We start from the raw sequence: 20,554 nt of genomic DNA on the forward strand, positions 1-20,554 counted from the left end.
CGCAAACCCGGAAGCAAGACGGGTGAAAATGGATGCGGCTGCATTGCTGACATCACGGCACTGGAACAGCTTTGTTTAAAGGTAAGTTCCACATGATATGCTAGTATGCGATGCATACTAGCACATTATGCCTTTGCCTTGCAGGAAGAAGAAAATAAATAAAAATTTCCAGCGCTAAACAACCGTTTTAATTACTATTTTCCTGCTGATTTTTTTCTTTTTCCACTTCTATATTATAAAACGAAACTATTATTTTCAATATTTCTTTATTGGTATTTTCAATAAAATGAACAAGGCGTACATGATTAAAACTTTTTTTTTTGTTTTTGTTGTTAATAATTTTATATCTTTAACATATGTTTACATGTTTCACATTGAAAAAAGTGCAAATTAAAAAAAAGAAAAGTTATTTCTTTTGTAAATACCTTTTCAATGCTTTGTACGTTTGCTGACGACTGAAGTGTAAACAAAACAGTTGCTGGCAGGTATCGGTAAGTGGAATTGGCGAGTACTTAAAAAAAAAAGTATGGTTGCTCGTACTCGCTATAAAAAAAATGGTATTGGTGTATCCCTAATTAAAACTGAATTCAAGACAAAATTATTTTAGTTTAAAAGCTAATTTATAAAAAAAATTTGCTTTGCAAATGTCTCATTTGTGCAAGCGTAACAAATAATTCCCATAATATTTGTAACATGTGTGTAATAGATTCCTTGCTGCCTTCCACTGGGCATATATAACAACCCGCAACAGTCAATATGACAGCTTCCTCCTGGTTGTTAGGGAGACGACACCTGCCAACATCCTAACAACCAGTGACTCACCCCTGCTTGGCACTTTCAGCTGTCAGCCAGGGGTTCCTAACTGACAGGTAACAGCTGGCATAGTGCACCATACCAGACCCTTAGGGTCGGTTCACACTGGGACAACTTCACATTTAAGTGAATGGGAGCGTCTTAATAGACACTACTGAAGTCGCTCCTACTTCAGAGCGTACTCCCTGTACTACTTTGATCCGACTTTGATCCGACTTCAGCCTATTGACTATCATTGAAGCCGGATCGCCGTCTCGCATGATCCGACTTCGGCATGCGACTTGTGCTCAGATGATTTTGAGGGGGAACTCCGCGCCAAATTTTAAATAAAAAACCGGCATGGGTTCCCCCTCCAGGGGCATACCAGGCCCTTGGGTCTGGTATGGACCTTGAGGGGAACCCCCTACGCCGAAAAAACGGCGTGGGGGGTCCCCCAATCCATACCAGACCCTTATCCGAGCACGCAGCCCGGCCGGACAGGAATGGGGGTGGGGGACCAGCGAGCGCCCCCCATCCTGAACCGTACCAGGCCACATGCCCTCAACATGGGGGGGTTGGTGCCTTGGGGGAGGGGGGCGCCCTGCGATGTACCCCATACTCATTCACATAGGGTGGGGGGGCCGGGATCTGGGGGCCCCCTTATTAAAGGGGGCTCCCGGATTCCGATAAGCCCTCCGCCTGCAGACCCCGACAACCAACGGCCAGGGTTGTCGGGAAGAGGCCCTTGTCCTCATCAACATGGGGACAAGGTGCTTTGGGGTGGGGGGGCCGCAGCGCGCCCCCTCCCCCAAGGCACCAACCCCCCCATGTTGAGGGCATGCGGCCTGGTACGGTTCAGGAGGGGGGGGGCGCTCGCTCGTCCCCACCCCCATTCCTGTCCGGCCGGGCTGCGTGCTCGGATAAGGGTCTGGTATGGATTGGGGGGGAAGCCCCACGCCGTTTTTTCGGCGTAGGGGGTTCCCCTCAAGATCCATACCAGACCCAAGGGCCTGGTATGCCCCTGGAGGGGGAACCCATGCCTGTTTTTTATTTAAAATTTGGCGCAGAGTTCCCCCTAAAGATTCATACCAAACACAGTGGCGGGGATCCAAGTCGGATCCCCGTTCATTGAAAGTCGGACACATGCCGGCTTCATGTCGCAGGGCAAAGTCGGATCCAAAGTAGGACGGCTGTCGTGTTGCCCCAGTGTGAACCGACCCTTATCTGATCATGCAGCCTTGGTGGCCAGGAAAAGAGGTGGCGAGTGTGTGCCCCCCTCCCTGAACCATACCAGGCCACATGTCCTCAACATTGGGGAATACTTTACTAGGGTTACCCTCTGGAAAGAACCTTTTCCCCATGTTGAAGAGGACAAGGGCCTCTTCTCCACAACCCCAGCATGGTGGTTGTGGGGGTCTGCGGGCAGAGGACTTATTGAAATCTAAAGCCCCCTTTTAAAAATAAGGGGACCCAGATACTGCCCCCTTCATGTGAATGACAGAACATCTAACATTTTGCAATCCATTTCAAGTAAAACAAAAAACACATTTTGATTCAATCTAAGCATTAAAGTGGTTCTAAAGTCTAATGCCGCGTACACACGATCGGGATTTTGGTAGGAAAAAGATATGATGGCTTTTCTGACGGGATTCCGCTCAAGCTTGCCTTGCATACACACGGTCAGACAAAAGTTCTCTGAACTTTCGACCATCAAGAACACGGTGACGTACAACACTACAACAAGCTGAGAAAATGAAGTTCAATGCTTCTGAGCATGCGTCAAATTGTTTCTGAGCATGCGTGATTTTTTTGCGCGTCCGAATGGCATACAGACGATTGCTTTTTTGGATAGGAACTTTTTCCGACCGAAACATAGAGAACCTGTTCTCAATCTTTTGCTGGCTGGAATTCCACCAGCAAAAGTCCGATGGAGCATACACACGGTCACATTTTTCGACCAAAAGCTCACATCGGTCTTTTGCTGGTGGCATTTCCAATTGTGTGTATGGGGCATTAGTGTTTTTCAGCTTAAATTTAAGTATGGGGATGTTTTTTTTTTTTTGGAATCATAGTTACTTAGGTGGATGCAGCATCATCCGATGCTGCATCTGTCCCCTGCTGGCTCTAAAACTGAGAACCAAATGATCAAATGCTGCCAATCGCTCAGTTCTCTGAGCTTAGTGGGCAGAGAACTGGTGACTGTCAGTCACCGACTCTCTGATCTGCCCCCTGCTCTCCCTGGAGCACGGGGCTGTGGCGGGGTGGTAAGAGGCTGGCTCAGGCTCTCAACGGCTCACTTAGAGGCTGAGCCGGGTGCCGGTCCAGGCATGTGGGCATATCCCGATCATATGGCCATGATCTTTCCTCAGCCTGGACAGGCTCTGTGACATCAGCCGACAGTGGGAAAATGGGTCACAGGAGTGCAGAATGAATTGCACTCATGTGGTCCACAGGAGAAGTACAGCCAAACTTGCATTAGGGTAAAAAACGCCCCACTATCTGTCATACCCCCCCATCCCTAAGCACATAGCTGCTTCATCACTGTCTGTGGCTCCATCACCGCTCCCCATAGTTCTTGTTTGTTAGGAGAAACCAAGGGCAGTGGAACCATAGGCTCCTGCTGCTATCAGTAAAACTCCTGTGGGGAGGGAGTGAACATGCATGGATGCCTATTTAGCAGATTTGCAAAGGAGGTACCTGAAGGAGAGAAGAGTCAACAGTACCGGTGGGGACTGCTAGAAGCTGATGTAAGTGACCTTTCTGTGCAATATTGTTGCACAGAGCAGGTAGGTATAACCTCTTTTTTATTAAAAAAAAAATAGAGTTTAGAGTCACTTTAATGTCATGCATTGATTCTGCTTCCTGTGAAGAGATCCAGACCTAAAGTTTAGCCATACTAGAATGTTCTTGGTGTCACTCACCTGGCAGGGGCCCTTTCCTCCATCCTTGTAGCCGGCACAGATCTGATCATTCTGGATAGTGATGGCACCTCCTGCATTGGTATACATTGTTTGACATGTATTGCGGTCTATTAGAGGAACCATGACCTCCTGGAGGGTCCCATTCAAAACTACACTCCCTGGTGATAAAACACAGACAAGAAGATGATTAATGGCCATTCTTGGCAAGGCTATACATAGACTGATCACTGTTATGTTCCATTCACACATGTGCATTGTAGGATTGCACTCAAAATTGCACCGTTTCTCCTAACACAAAAAATGTGCATCTTTTTTGCAGAAGGACTGCAGTGCCATTAATGGTTAACTCCACCCCAATTCACCTTGCTAAAGTGTGCAAAATCAAGCAAAAAGAATGCATGGTAACAAAGTTTCATGCATTTTGCTATGGCGCTATTTAAAATAAAAGAAACATGTACCTCTTTGGTGTAATTTAAATGCAGTAAGCAGCCTATTCAAATGAATGGACTGCCTTACCACTACACAGAAAAAAAATGGATTTTTATAACAGCTTACCTGTAAAATCCTTTTCTCTGAGTACATCATGGGACACAGAGCCTTAAATAATTACCGTACTTAACCACTTAAGGACCGCCTCACGCCGATGTACATCGGCAAGGTGGCACGGGCAGGCAGAATCACGTACATATACGTGATCTGCCTCCCGCGGGCGGGGGGTCCGTTCAGACCCCCCCCGGTGCCCGAGATGGTCCGCTTCTGACCAGCGGCGATCAGAGATGAGGGGGAGACCATCCGTTCGTGGCCCCCCCCCTCGCAATCGTCGCCGGCCAATCAAATCATTCTTTGCTGCTGTATGCTAAACAGCAGCAAAGGAAATGATGTCATCTCTCCTCGGCTCGGTATTTTCCGTTCCGGCGCCGAGGAGAGAAGACTTCAATGTGAGTGTAACACTACACACATACAGTAGAACATGCCAGGCACGCAAAACACCCCCCTTTACCCCCCCGATCACCCCCCCAATCACCCCCTAATCCCCCCTCCCCCCGTCACACTGACACCAAGCAGTTTTTTTTAAATTTATTTATTTATTTATTTTTCTGATTACTGCATGGTGTCAGTTTGTGACAGTTACTGTGTTAGGGCAGTGAGTGTTAGCTCCCTTTAGGTCTAGGATACCCCCCTAACCCCCAGTAATAAAGTTTTCACCCCTTGATCACCCCCTGTCACCAGTGTCACTAAGTGATCATTTTTCTGATCGCTGTATTAGTGTCACTGGTGACTAGGGATGAGCCGAACACCCCCCTGTTCGGTTCGCACCAGAACATGCGAACAGGAAAAAAGTTCGTTCGAACACGCGAACACCGTTAAAGTCTATGGGACACGAACATGAATAAACAAAAGTGCTAATTTTAAAGGCTTATATGCAAGTTATTGTCATAAAAAGTGTTTGGGGACCTGGGTCCTGCCCCAGGGGACATGGATCAATGCAAAAAAAAGTTTTAAAAACGGCCGTTTTTTCAGGAGCAGTGATTTTAATAATGCTTAAAGTCAAACAATAAAAGTGTAATATCCCTTTAAATTTCGTACCTGGGGGGTGTCTATAGTATGCCTGTAAAGGGGCGCATGTTTCCTGTGTTTAGAACAGTCTGACAGCAAAATGACATTTTGACGGAAAAAACTCATTTAAAACTACTCGCGGCTATTGCATTGCCGACAATACACATAGAAGTTCATTGATAAAAACGGCATGGGAATTCCCCAAAGGGGAACCCCGAACCAAAATTAAAAAAAAAAAATGACGTGGGAGTCCTCCTAAATTCCATACCAGGCCCTTCAGGTCTGGTATGGATATTAAGGGGAACCCCGGCCAAAATTAAAAAAAAAAAAATGACGTGGGGTTCCCCCTAAATTCCATACCAGACCCTTCAGGTCTGGTATGGATTTTAAGGGGAACCCCGCGCCCAAAAAAAAAAAACGGCGTGGGGTCCCCCCAAAAATCCATACCAGACCCTTATCCGAGCACGCAACCTGGCAGGCCGCAGGAAAAGAGGGGGGGACAAGAGTGCGGCCCCCCCTCCCTCCTGAACCGTACCAGGCCACATGCCCTCAACATTGGGAGGGTGCTTTGGGGTAGCCCCCCAAAACACCTTGTCCCCATGTTGATGAGGACAAGGGCCTCATCCCCACAACCCTGGCCGGTGGTTGTGGGGGTCTGCGGGCGGGGGGCTTATCGGAATCTGGAAGCCCCCTTTAACAAGGTGACCCCCAGATCCCGGCTCCCCCCCTGTGTGAAATGGTAAGGTACCCCTACCATTTCACGAAAAAAGTGTCAAAAATGTTAAAAATGACAAGAGACAGTTTTTGACAATTCCTTTATTTAAATGCTTCTTCTTTCTTCTATCTTCCTTCATCTTCTGGTTCTTCTGGTTCTTCTGGTTCTTCCTCCGGCGTTCTCGTCCAGCATCTCCTCCGCGGCGTCTTCTATCTTCTTCTCCTGGGGAGGCTCCCGCTCTTCTCTTCTTCTTTTCTTCTTTTCTTCTCTTCTTCATTTTCTTCTCCGGGCCGCTCCGCAATCCATGCTGGCATGGAGGGAGGCTCCCGCTGTGTGATGGCGCTCCTCGTCTGACAGTTCTTAAATAACGGGGGGCGGGGCCACCCGGTGACCCCGCCCCACTCTGACGCACGGTGACTTGACGGGACTTCCCTGTGACGTCACGGGGAATGCCACAGGGAAGTCCCGTCATGTCCCGTGCGTCAGAGGGGGGCGGGGTCACCGGGTGGCCCCGCCCCCCGTTATTTAAGAACTGTCAGACGAGGAGCGCCGTCACACAGCGGGAGCCTCCCTCCATGCCAGCATGGATTGCGGAGCGGCCCGGAGAAGAAAATGAAGAAGAGAAGAAGAGAAGAAAAGAAGAAGAGAAGAGCGGGAGCCTCCCCCCCATGCCATGGGTGCGGAGCGGCCCGAGGAGAAGAAGATAGAAGACGCCGCGGAGGAGATGCTGGACGAGAACGCCAGAGGAAGAACCAGAAGAGCCAGAAGAACCAGAAGAACCAGAAGATGAAGGAAGATAGAAGAAAGAAGAAGCATTTAAATAAAGGAATTGTCAAAAACTGTCTCTTGTCATTTTTAACATTTTTGACACTTTTTTCGTGAAATGGTAGGGGTACTTATGTACCCCCTTACCATTTCACACAGGGGGGGGGCCGGGATCTGGGGGTCACCTTGTTAAAGGGGGCTTCCAGATTCCGATAAGCCCCCCGCCCGCAGACCCCCACAACCACCGGCCAGGGTTGTGGGGATGAGGCCCTTGTCCTCATCAACATGGGGACAAGGTGTTTTGGGGGGCTACCCCAAAGCACCCTCCCAATGTTGAGGGCATGTGGCCTGGTACGGTTCAGGAGGGAGGGGGGGCCGCACTCTCGTCCCCCCCTCTTTTCCTGCGGCCTGCCAGGTTGCGTGCTCGGATAAGGGTCTGGTATGGATTTTTGGGGGGATCCCACGCCGTTTTTTTTTTTTTTTTTGGCGCGGGGTTCCCCTTAAAATCCATACCAGACCTGAAGGGCCTGGTATGGAATTTAGGGGGACTCCCACGTCATTTTTTTTTTTTTAATTTTGGTTCGGGGTTCCCCTTTGGGGAATTCCCATGCCGTTTTTATCAATGAACTTCTAAGTGTATTGTCGGCAATGCAATAGCCGCGGGTAGTTTTAAATGAGTTTTTTCCTTCAAAATGTCATTTTGCTGTCAGACTGTTCTAAACACAGGAAACATGCGCCCCTTTACAGGCATACTATAGACACCCCCCAGGTACGAAATTTAAAGGGATATTACACTTTTATTGTATGACTTTAAGCATTATTAAAATCACTGCTCCTGAAAAAACGTCCGTTTTTAAAACTTTTTTTTGCATTGATCCATGTCCCCTGGGGCAGGACCTGGGTCCCCAAACACTTTTTATGACAATAACTTGCATATTAGCCTTTAAAATTAGCACTTTTGATTTCTCCCATAGACTTTTAAAAGGTGTTCCGCGGCATTCGAATTTGCCGCGAACACCCCAAATTGTTCGCTGTTCGGCGAACTTGCGAACAGCCAATGTTCCAGTGGAACATGAGTTCGACTCGAACTCGAAGCTCATCCCTACTGGTGACGCTAGTTAGGGAGGTGAATATTTAGGTTCGCCGTCAGCATTTTATAGCGACAGGGACCCCCATATACTACCTAATAAATGTTTTAACCCCTTGATTGCCCCCTAGTTAACCATTTCACCACTGATCACCGTATAACTGTTACGGGTGACGCTGGTTAGTTTGTTTATTTTTTATAGTGTCAGGGCACCCGCCGTTTATTACTGAATAAAGGTTTAGCCCCCTTATCACCCGGCGGTTATATGCGTCGCCCCAGGCAGCGTCAGATTAGCGCCAGTACCGCTAACACCCACGCACGCAGCATACGACTCCCTTAGTGGTATAGTATCTGAACGGATCAATATCTGATCCGATCAGATCTATACTAGCGTCCCCAGCAGTTTAGGGTTCCCAAAAACGCAGTGTTAGTGGGATCAGCCCATATACCTGCTAGCACCTGCGTTTTGCCCCTCTGCCCAGCCCAGCCTACCCAAGTGTAGTATCGATTGATCACTGTCACTTACAAAACACTAAACGCATAACTGCAGCGTTCGCAGAGTCAGGCCTGATCCCTGCGATTGCTAACAGTTTTTTTGATTGCGTTTTGGTGAACTGGCAAGCACCAGTGGCCTACTACACCCCGGTCAAACCAGCACTGCAGTAACACTTGGTGACGTGGCGAGTCCCATAAGTGCAGTTCAAGCTGGTCAGGTGGCAAGCACAAGTAGTGTCCCGCTGCCACCAAGAAGAAGACAAACACAGGCCCGTCGTGCGCATAGTGCCCTTCCTGCTGCATTCGCCAATCCTAATTGGGAACCCACCACTTCTGCAGCGCCCGTACTTCCCCCATTCACATCCCCAACCAAATGCAGTCGGCTACATGAGAGGCATTTTCTTTATGTCCTCCCGAGTACCCCTACCCAACGAACCCCCCAAAAAAGATGTTGTGTCTGCAGCAAGCGCGGATATAGGCGTGACACCCCCTATTATTGTCCCTCCTGTCCTGACAATCCTGGTCTTTGCATTGGTGAATGTTTTGAACGCTACCATACACTAGTTGAGTATTAGCGTAGGGTACAGCATTGCAAAGACTAGGCACACTTTCACAGGGTCTCCCAAGATGCCATCGCATTTTGAGAGACCCGAACCTGGAACCGGTTATAGTTATAAAAGTTAGTTACAAAAAAAAGTGTAAAAAAAAAAAAAAAAATATATAAAATAAAAAAAAATAGTTGTCATTTTATTGTTCTCTCTCTCTCTATTCTCTCTATATTGTTCTGCTCTTTTTTACTGTATTCTATTCTGCAATGTTTTATTGTTATTATGTTTTATCATGTTTGCTTTTCAGGTATGCAATTTTTTTATACTTTACCGTTTACTGTGTTTTATTGTTAACCATTTTTTTGTCTTCAGGTACGCCATTCACGACTTTGAATGGTTATACCAGAATGATGCCTGCAGGTTTAGGTATCATCTTGGTATCATTCTTTTCAGCCAGCGGTCGGCTTTCATATAAAAGTAATCCTAGTGGCTAATTAGCCTCTAGACTGCTTTTACAAGCAGTGAGAGGGAATGCCCCCCCCACCGTCTTCCGTGTTTTTCTCTGGCTCTCCTGTCTCAACAGGGAACCTGAGAATGCAGCCGGTGATTCAGCCAACTGACCATAGAGCTGATCAGAGACCAGAGTGGCTCCAAACATCTCTATGGCCTAAGAAACCGGAAGCTACGAGCATTTCATGACTTAGATTTCGCCGGATGTAAACAGCGCCATTGGGAAATTGGGAAAGCATTTTATCACACCGATCTTGGTGTTCTCAGATGCTTTAAGGGCAGAGGAGAGATCTAGGGTCTAATAGACCCCAATTTTTTCAAAAAAGAGCACCTGTCACTACCTATTGCTATCATAGGGGATATTTACATTCCCTGAGATAACAATAAAAATGATAAAAAAAAAAAAAATGAAAGGAACAGTTTAAAAATAAGATAAAATAGCAAAAAAATAATAAAGAAAAAAAAAAAGCACCCCTGTCCCCCCCTGCTCTCGCGCAAAGGCAAACGCAAGCGTCGGTCTGGCGTCAAATGTAAATAGCAATTGCACCATGCATGTGAGGTGTCACCGCGAACGTCAGATCGAGGGCAGTAATTTTAGCAGTAGACCTCCTCTGTAAATCTAAAGTTGCCACTGCACGTTTGTGCACAATTTTAAAGCATGTCATGTTTGGTATCCATGTACTTGGCCTAAGATCATCTTTTTTTATTTCATCAAAAATTTGGGCAATATAGTGTGTTTTAGTGCATTAAAATTTAAAAAAGTGTGTTTTTTCCCCCAAAAATGCATTTGAAAAATCGCTGCGCAAATACTGTGTGAAAAAAAAAATGAAACACCCACCATTTTAATCTGTTGAACATTTGCTTTAAAAAATATATATAATGTTTGGGGGTTCAAAGTAATTTTCTTGCAAAAAAAATATTTTTTTCATGTAAACAAAAAGTGTCAGAAAGGGCTTTGTCTTCAAGTGGTTAGAAGAGTGGGTGATGTGTGACATAAGCTTCTAAATGTTGTGCATAAAATGCCAGGACAGTTCAAAACCCCACTAAATTACCCCATTTTGGAAAGTAGACACCCCAAGCTATTTGCTGAGAGTCATGTCGAGTCCATGGAATATTTTATATTGTGACACAAGTTGCGGGAAAGAGACAATTTTTTTTTTTTTGCACAAAGTTGTCACTAAATGATATATTGCTAAAACATTCCATGGGAATATGTGAAATTACACCCCAAAATACATTCTGTTGCTTCTTCTGAGTATGAGGATACCACATGTGTGAGACTTTTTGGGAGCCTAGCTGCATACGGGACCCCGAAAACCAAGCACCGCCTTCAGGCTTTCTAAGGGCGTAAATTTTTGATTTCACTCTTCACTGCCTATCACAGTTTCGGAGGCCATGGAATGCCCAGGTGGCACAACCCCCCCCCCCCCCAAATGACCCCATTTTGGAAAGTAGACACCCTAAGCTAGACACCCTAAGCTATTTGCTGAGAGGTATTCTTGTCTTTCTTCATTTTCAAAAACAAATTAGAGCTGCAAAATACTCACCATGCCTCTCAGCAAATAGCTTGGGGTGTCTACTTTCCAAAATGGGGTCATTTGGGCGGGGTTTGTGCCACCTGGGCATTCCATGGCCTCCGAAACTGTGATAGGTAGTAAAGAGTGAAATAAAAAATTTACACCCTTAGAAATCCTGAAGGCGGTGATTGGTTTTCGGGGTCCATGTACGTGGCTAGGCTTCCAAAAAGTCCCACACATGTGGTATCCCCATACTTGGGAGAAGCAGCTAAATGTATTTTGGGGTGCAATTCCACATATGCCCATGGCCTGTGTGAGCAATATATCATTTAGTGACAACTTTGTGCAAAAAAAAAAAAATTGTCACTTTCCCGCAACTTGTGTCAAAATATAAAATATTCCATGGACTCAACATGCCTCTCAGCAAATAGCTTGGGGTGTCTACTTTCCAAAATGTGGTCATTTGGGGGGGGTTTGTGCCATCTGGGCATTTTATGGCCTTCAAACCTGTGATAGGTAGTGAGGAGTGAAATCAAAAATTTACGCCCTTAGAAATCCTGAAGGCGGTGATTGGTTTTCGGGGCCCCGTACATGGCTAGGCTCCCAAAAAGTCCCACTCATGTGGTATCCCCGTACTCAGGAGAAGCAGCAGAATGTATTTTGGGGTGCAATTCCACATAGGCCCATGGCCTGTGTGAGCAATATATCATTTAGTGACAACTTTTTGTAAATTTTTTTTTTTTTGTCATTATTCAATCACTTGGGACAAAAAAATAAATATTCAATGGGTTCAACATGCCTCTCAGCAATTTCCTTGGGGTGTCTACTTTCCAAAATGGGGTCATTTGGGGGGGTTTTGTACTGCCCTGCCATTTTAGCACCTCAAGAAATGACATAGGCAGTCATAAACTAAAAGCTGTGTAAATTCCAGAAAATGTACCCTAGTTTGTAGACACTATAACTTTTGTGCAAACCAATAAATATACGCTTATTGACTTTTTTTTTTACCAAAGACATGTGGCCGAATACATTTTGGCCTAAATGTATGACTAAAATTGAGTTTATTGGATTTTTTTTATAACAAACAGTAGAAAATATCATTTTTTTTCTAAATTTTCGGTCTTTTTCCGTTTATAGCACAAAAAATAAAAATGGCAGAGGTGATCAAATACCATCAAAAGAAAGCTCTATTTGTGGGAAGAAAAGGACGAAAATTTCGTTTGGGTACAGCATTACATGACCGCGCAATTAGCAGTTAAAGCGATGCAGTGCCAAATTGGAAAAAGTCCTCTGGTCCTTAGGCAGCATAATGGTCCGGGGCTGAAGTGGTTAATGGGTTATGGGCCACCTTCAGGTGATGGGCAATGGTATACCCAATCATGGAAGTTCACTCCCTATATAACCCCTCCTCCTTCCAGGAGCACATCAGTTTTTGTAGCAAAGCAATATACTTAAATCCCAAAAGAAGAGAGGGACCTCTGTATCCCATGATTTACTCCAAGAAAAGGATTTTACAGGTAAACTGTAATAAAAATCCTATTTTCTTTATCGTACATCATGGGACACAGAGCACAGAAAGTGCACTTACTTGTGTATTTTCCATGAAAATCGTCAGTTTATCTTTGATGAGGATTGCGCAGTGTGTACTTTCATTAACTGCATGTATATAGTGCCATTTGTTTATTTCCGGCATGTCTGTAATTGACTGTGTGCAAGCTTCCCCTCTGAATGGCACAGAGGAGAAGTCTTGCGATGCAGGAATGATTCTAGTCTACCTGATACTCCCCCTTGTGACTAAATAAACAACGCTATGGCGCATGCGCAAGATTTCATCAGGGATACGAACTAGGGGCGGAAATGACGTCCGCATCGGTTTCGGATAACAGAACAAAGAATGGCGATACCCGGAAGAGACTCCACAATCAAACAACAAAAAAGGGTACTTCTAACACTAGTTTCAGAGTAATTTATATACCTCTTGATTGGCAATGTAAAACAGCATTGTAGTATTATAAAATTAAGATTTTTTTGGCGGGGTTTACTTCCTCTTTAAGTAATTACTTAATGGGACGTCCCATAGCAATACTACTTGAGGGGAGGGAGAGACAACCCTCAGGGTACCCCCAGACTTGAGGACTTATACTGCTGCCTGCAGCACACTGTGCCCAAAGGTGATATTCTCATACCTTCTTACATCCACCTGATAAAATTTTTGTAAATATATGCACTGAAGACCAAGTTGCGGCCTTACAGATCTGAGGCATGGAGGCCTGGTGACGCACTGCCCAAGAAGCGCTAACCACCCTGGTAGAGTGCACCTTAACTTGAAAAGGGGGATCTTACCCCTTAACCACTTCAGCTCCGGACCATTTGGCAGCTCAATAACCAGAGGACAATTTGGCACTGCGCTGCTTTAACTGGTAATTGCGCGGTTATAGCGTCTACAAACTAGGGTACATTTTCTGGAAATTTACGCAGCTTTTAGTTTCTGACTGCCTATCTCATTTCTTGAGGAGCTAAAATTTTGAAAAGTAGACACCCTAAGGAAATTGCTAAGAGGCATGTTGAGCCCATTGAATATTTTATCTTTTTGTCCCAAGTGATTGAATAATGACAACAAAAAAAAAATTACAAAAAGTTGTCACTAAATGATAAAATGCTCACACATGCCATGGTTATATGTGGAATTGCACCCCAAAATGCATTTTGCTACTTCTGAGTATGGGGATACCACATGTGTGGGACTTTTTGGGAGCCTAGCCACGTACGGGGCCCACGAAAACCAATCACCGCTTTCAGGATTTCTAAGGGCGTAAATTTTTGATTTCACTCCTCACTACCTATCACAGTTTTGAAGGCCATAAAATGCCAATATGGCACAACCCCCCCCCCCCCCAAATGACCTAATTTTGGAAAGTAGACACCCCAAGCTATTTGCTGAGAGGCATGGTGAGTATTTTACAGCTCTCATTTGTTTTTGAAAATGAAGAAAGTAAAAAAATTTTTTTTTTTTCTTTTTCAATTTTCAAAACTTTGTGACAAAAAGCGAGGTCTGCAAAATACTCACCATACCTCTCAGCAAATAGCTTGGGGTGTCTACTTTCCAAAATTAGGTCATTTGGGGGGGTTTTGTGAGATCTGAGCATTCCATGGCCTCCGAAACTGTGATAGGCAGTGAGGAGTGAAATCAAAAATTTACACCCTTAGAAAGCCTGAAGGTGGTGCTTAGTTTTCGGGGTCCCGTACGCAGCTAGGCTCCCAAAAAGTCTCACACATGTGGTATCCCCGTACTCAGGAGAAGCAACAGAATGTATTTTGGGGTGTAATTTCACAAAGTTGTCTTTTTCCTCCAACTTCTGTCAAAATATAAAATATTCCATGGACTCAACATGCCTCTCAGCAAATAGCTTGGGGTGTCTACTTTCCAAAATGGGGTCATTTGGGGGGTTTTGAACTGTCCTGGCATTTTATGCACAACATTTAGAAGCTTATGTCACACATCATCCACTCTTCTAACCACTTGAAGACAAAGCCCTTTATGACACTTTTTGTTTACATGAAAAAAACATTTTTTTTGCAAGAAAATTACTTTTAACCCCCAAACAGGACCTACAGATTAAAATGGTGGGCATTTCATTTTTTTTTTCCACACAGTATTTGCGCAGCGATTTTTCAAACGCATTTTGGGAAAAAACACACTTATTTTAATTTTAATGCACTAAAACACACTATATTGCCCAAATGTTTGATGAAATAAAAAAGATGATCCGTACATGGATACTAAACATGACATACTTTAAAATTGCGCACAAACGTGCAGCAGCGACAAACTACATACATTTTTAAAAGCCTACAGGTTACCACTTTAGATTTACAGAGGAGGTCTACTGCTAAAATTACTGCCCTCGATCTGACCTTCGCGGTGATACCTCACATGCATGTTGCAATTGCTGTTTACATATGATGCCAGACCGACACTTGCGTTTGCCTTTGCGTGAGAGCAAGGGGGGTCAGGGGTGCTTTTTTTTTTTAAATATTTTTTTTCCCTTTTTTATTTTATTTTTAAACTGTTCCTTTCATTTTTTTTTTTTTATCATTTCTATTGTTATCTCAGGGAATGTAGCAATATGATAGCAATAGGTAGTGACAAGTACAGTACTCTTTTTTGAAAAAATTGGGGTCTATTAGACGCTAGATCTCTCTTCTGCCCTCAAAGCATCTGACCACACCAAGATCAGTGTGATAAAATGCTTTCCTAATTTCCCAATGGCACTGTTTACATCCGGCGAAATCTAAATCATGAAATGCTTGTAGCTTCCAGTTTCTTAGGCCATAGAGATGATTTGAGCTACTCTGGTCTCTGATCAGCTCTATGGTCAGCTGGCAGAACCACCGACTGCATTCTCAGGTTCCCTGTTGGGAACAGGGTCACCGATCAATTCTTTCTTTTTAAGGATGTTCCAAATAGTTGATTTAGTCACACATAATGTTTTTGCTATCTCTCTGATGGGTTTGTTTTGTTTTTTTCCAGCCTAATGATGGCTTGCTTCACTGATAGTGACAGCTCTTTGGATCTCATATTGAGAGTTGACAGCAACAGATTCCAAATGCAAATAGCACACTTGAAATGACCTTTTATCTGCTCCTTGAAAATGGGATAATGAGGGAATAACACACACCTGGCCATGGAACAGCTGAGAAGCCAATTGTCCCATTACTTTTGGTCCCTTAAAAAGTGTGAGGCACATATACAAACTAATATAACGGAAAAAAAACTGCGCTAAAATGAGTTCAAAGCCAAATAAATGCAAACATTTCATGAGTCCATATAAGTGATTGAACAGATGTTGTTATCCCTATACATATACAAACTGTTGTAATCCCTACACCATTCACCTGATTTGGATGTAAATACCCTCAAATTAAAGCTGAAAGTCTGCAGTTAAAGCACATCGTTTCATTTCAAATCCATTGTGGTGGTTTATAGAGCCAAAAAGATTAGAATTGTGTTGATGTCCCAATATTTATGGACCTGACTGTACATCTTGACCCCGTATCTGGCACGCTTGCTAGGAAGGTACTGTTTGAATGACAAGCGGCCAGAAAACTTAATCAGGGACTCATCAATGCAGACAACTTGATGGGGGTAAACAAGGCTGCAAAACATTGGTTGAAGTGGATTACGAGGGGGCGAATTTTGTAGAGCCGATCAAATTCAGGGTCACCCCGAGGACGACAAAGTTTATTGTTGTTGAAATGCATGAACCGCAAGATCTGCTCGTATCGTGTCCTGGTCATGGAGGCAGAAAACACGGGCATATGGTGAATTGGGTCAGTGGACCAATATGGCCGCAACTCACTCTTTTTAGTTATGCCCAGGAGGAGGGATAGGCCCAGGAAGGTCTTAAATTCAGAGACCGTAATTGGTCTCCAATCTCTGGCAAGGGTCAGCTGGGGATTAGCGGTGGTGAATTGACCAGCATATAAATTGCTTTTCTCTACAAAAGATCTATAGAGATCTTCGGTGAAAAACAGCAAATAAAAATCAAGTGACGTAAAATCAACTGTTTCCACCTGAATTCCGGGTTGGCCAGTGAATGGGGGAAGTACAGGTGCTGCAGAAGTGATGAGCTCCCAATTAGGATTGGCGAATGCAGCAGGGAGGGCATTATGGGCTCGACGGGCCTGTGTTCGTCTTCTTGGTGGCAGCGGGACACTACTTGTGCTTGCCACCTCGCCAGCTTGAACTGCACTTATGGGACTCGCCATGTCACCAAGTGTTACTGCAGTGCTGGATGTATGACCAGGGTGTACTAGGCTGCTGGTGCTTGCCAGTTCACCAGAAGGAATAGCGGCGCTAGTACTGGTTCTCTGCTCCATACGAGGGATATGCGGTTCTTGCACCTCAACGACAGCAGAAGAAGATCAGGGTCTGGTACGCCTGACCTTGGCAGGGACCACAACTCCGTCGTCAGAGCTATCTGTCAGGGTGCCGCTGTCATCTACAGGATCGTGTTCTGAGCCTAAATCTGACAGATGAGTGACTTCCTCTTTACTATCTGTCATGCTCAGAAGCAGTGATCGATTGATACTGCACTTGGGTGGGCTGGACTGGCCTGGACGGAGGGGCTAAACGCAGGTGTTAGCAGGTATCTGGGCTGATCCCGCTAAAACTGCGCTTTTGGGAACCCCAAACTGCTAGGGACACTAGTATAGATGTGATCAGATCAGATATTGATCCATTCAGACACTATACTACTAAGGGAGGCGTATGGTGCGTGCATGGGTGTTAGCAGTACTGGCACTGATCTGACACTGCTTGGGGCGACGCAGACCCTATCCGATGCTAAAACCTAACTTTGATCATCCGCTGGGTGATCAGGGGGTTAAACCTTTATTGGGTAATATACGACGGGTGCCCTGACGCTATAAAAAAAAAATCTAGCTAAACTGCATCACCCGTGACACTTATACTGTGATCACAGGTGACGGGGTAATCAAGGGATTAAAGCTTTATTGGGAGGGTTAGGGGGGTCTAAGCCTAATACTAATTACCCTAACACTGATTAGTGTCACTAATGACACTAGTACAGCGATCAAAAAAATCTGATTGCTGTACTGGGTGACACAGTGACAGGTGATGAAGGGGTTAATTGGGAGGGTGATCAGGGGGTGAATTGTGTGCCTACGTGACCTGGTGTCAGTGTAGTGTTGGTGCACTTACTTGTATGTCTTCTCTCCTCTCGGTCTGGAACGAAAAGACCGATACAAGGAGAGATGACATCACTTCCCCTGTCAGTGTTTACAGTTACACAGACAGGGGAAGGATCTCATTCGTCAGGACCGATCGCCAGGTCCAGGCCAGATATCATTGGCCTGGGCAATGATCGGTTCCTGATCGAATCCGATCGTCACGGCTGGCGTACAATGACGGCGATTCGCCTGCCTGTGCCATTCTGCCGCAGTATAACTATAAGTTTGAATTATAACTTGTCGAATCCAATTAGCGACAGTGGATTTCAGCAAATTCCGAAAACCTCCTTGCTGAGGATATAGCAACCAAAATACCAGCTTCCTTGTCAGAAGGACGAAGGGAATATGCTGTATTGGTTCAAATGGCTGTTTTTGTAACACTGACAAAACTAAATTCAAGTCCCAAGGGCTTAAGGTGATTTAACTGGTGGACTAATCCGCAAGACCCCTTGTATAAAACCCCTGACTAAGAATGCGGTTTTTGAAATAAAATTGATAAGGCTAAGACTTGGCCCTTAATAGTACTCAAGGCCAACTTCATCTCTCCACCTAATTGTAGAAAGGCAAGAATTCTGCTTATGATATATCTCCAAGGGTGTCAACCCTTGGATTCACACCAGGAAACATAAGCCTTCCAGAATCTATAATGTATAGTTCTGGAAGTTGGTTTTCTTGTATTAATCAAAGTAGAGACAACTGACCCGGAAAGCCCACGTTTCCTCAGAATGTGGGTTTCAATAGCCAAGCCATTAAATTTAGCGTTCGTAAAGTAGGATGGAATATCGGCCCCTGTGAGAGCAGGTCTGGACTTAGTGGAAGGGACCATGGATCCTTCACTGCCATCTTTACGATTTCTGCATACCATGACCTTCTGGGCCATGCTGGTGCTGCCAAAATTACCGTTTTTCTTTCCAGCTTGATCCTGAAAAGAAGTCGAGGCAGCAATTGAATAGGGGGAAATGCATAGATCAGTGAAAGCTGATCCCACGGTATCACCAACGCATCTGTTCTGCATGCGAATAGATCGTTTGTTGTGGACACAAAGTTGACCAACTTTATGTTGAACTGGACGCTAGAAGATCTACGTCCAGAGTCCCCCATCTTTGACAAACAGCCTGAGAATATGTTGGGGTGAAGAAACCATTCCCCTGGGAATAACTGGTGTAAGTAGTTCACCTGCCAATTCTCTATTCCCGGAATAAAGACTGCTGATAGGCACAAAATATTTTTTTCTGCCCAAGTTAGAATATGGTTCAACTCTCTCTGTGCTGAGAGACTCTTGGTGCCCCCTTGGCGATTGATATATACCACAGCTGTGGCATTGACAGATTGGTTCCTAACAGGACAATCCCTTAACCTGGAAGTCAAGGTCTTTAGAGCCAGACGCACTGCCCGAATCTCTAGGATTATCTCCAGATAACTGGTCTGAAGGATTTTCCTTTCAGCAGTTTCTGGTTAGTAACCACTAATTGAGGCTTTGGGACACCCTTGGGGACAGCCGCATTGGCAAGTCCAAAGCTTGGATCGTCTTGTTAGCAGATAGAATAGTGTTTTGCAACAGTCTCGAATGGAATTGGGCATAGGGAATGGCTTAGAATGAAGCCACCATCCTTTCTAACAACCTCATGCAAAGGCGAATGGAGGGATCTCCTTTTGACCTGACCATTTGCACCAACTCTCTCATGAAGTTGTATTTTTTTTTTGCCTGGGTAAGAACACCCTTTTTCTGGCCTGTTTTAATGATCAGACCTAAATACTCCAGCTTTTTTAGCGGTCTTAAGAGAGACTTCACTAGGTTGAGGTACGCTTTACAACCAGGTAACTGGTTGTAAAGCGTACGCCGTACACCTTACTCCGAACACCAATTGGTCTATTAGCAATAGATCTTCTAGGTATGCAAAGACTGTTTAAGCCCTGTGCCCTTAACCTGGCTAGAGGTGGGGCAAGCACTTTTGTGAATACTTGGGGTGCTATAGCTGGCCTGAAGGGCAAGGCGATAAACTGAAATGGTGCTGTTCTATTTCAAACCGCAGAAACCTTTGGTGAGCGGGAAATATATGGACATGCAGATATGCATCCCTGATGCCGATAGGCGCCAGAAGTTCTCCTCCTTGTAGGATAGAAACTACTGACCTGATCAACTCCATAAAAAGGATTGGATCGTCAGGAACTGATTTAGATTCTTTTAGATCTAGAATGGATCTGTTGAATTTCTGCATGGATCTGTACATGTACAGAAAACGCATGAAAAAGGCAGTGAAGGTTTCAAGGAAAATAAGAAAAAACAGAACTTAAACCTTCAAAGACCGGGTCCCTTTTAATAGGGGTTCCATTCATGGGCGTCCCCAGACCTTTTTTCAGGGGGGGCATCATTTTAGGGTCACCCATGCACCGCCCCTTTTTGACAATGTCATTATCACATTATCATGGTCAGAGACTGCAGATGTAGTACAGTCCCTAGGATAAGTAAAGGATAATGCCCAACAGGCCCTCTTACCAGACCCAGAGAAACTACAGCAGTGATCCCTCTGCCTGGACGATCATTCACTCTGGATTCCCTGGGGGCAACTCTGGTCAGTAGTGTAGCATGTCTGTACCCTGGTAGTGGCTCAGTGTCTCTCTCTCTGGTGGTGCTGGGCAGCGTGGCTCTCTCTGGTGGTGCTGGGCAGCGTGGCTCTCTCTCTGGTGGCGCTGGGCAGCGTGGCTCTCTCTCTGGTGGTGCTGGGCAGTGTGGCTCTCTCTCTGGCTTCCGCCCAGCACACTCCTTATTCTTTGTCCTGTAGCACTCTCTCCCTCAGCTTTTTTCCAGCCTGCAGTCTCTTAATCTCCCTCTTGATCGAGCTGTAGCCTCCTCCCTGTGGAAAATGGGGCCACCAATCTTTGGGACTACATGT

At 45.1% G+C, this 20,554-nt stretch overlaps 1 protein-coding gene across 6 annotated transcripts in view; it reads right to left on the reverse strand.

Annotated features, from left to right (window-relative positions):
• The window catches only part of LOC141148245 (transmembrane protease serine 9-like), a 437,906-nt gene that overhangs the window by 74,440 nt on the left and 342,912 nt on the right, over positions 1-20,554 (reverse strand). For all 6 annotated transcript variants that reach the window (XM_073635506.1, XM_073635509.1, XM_073635508.1 and 3 more), the window contains one exon: positions 3,714-3,871. In XM_073635506.1, the coding sequence (XP_073491607.1) occupies positions 3,714-3,871 (158 nt within the window). The remainder of the gene's footprint in view (positions 1-3,713; positions 3,872-20,554) is intronic.

This window comes from Aquarana catesbeiana, linkage group LG06 (assembly GCF_042186555.1).
Source record: "Aquarana catesbeiana isolate 2022-GZ linkage group LG06, ASM4218655v1, whole genome shotgun sequence".
In the NCBI taxonomy this organism is placed as follows: Eukaryota; Metazoa; Chordata; class Amphibia; order Anura; family Ranidae; genus Aquarana; species Aquarana catesbeiana.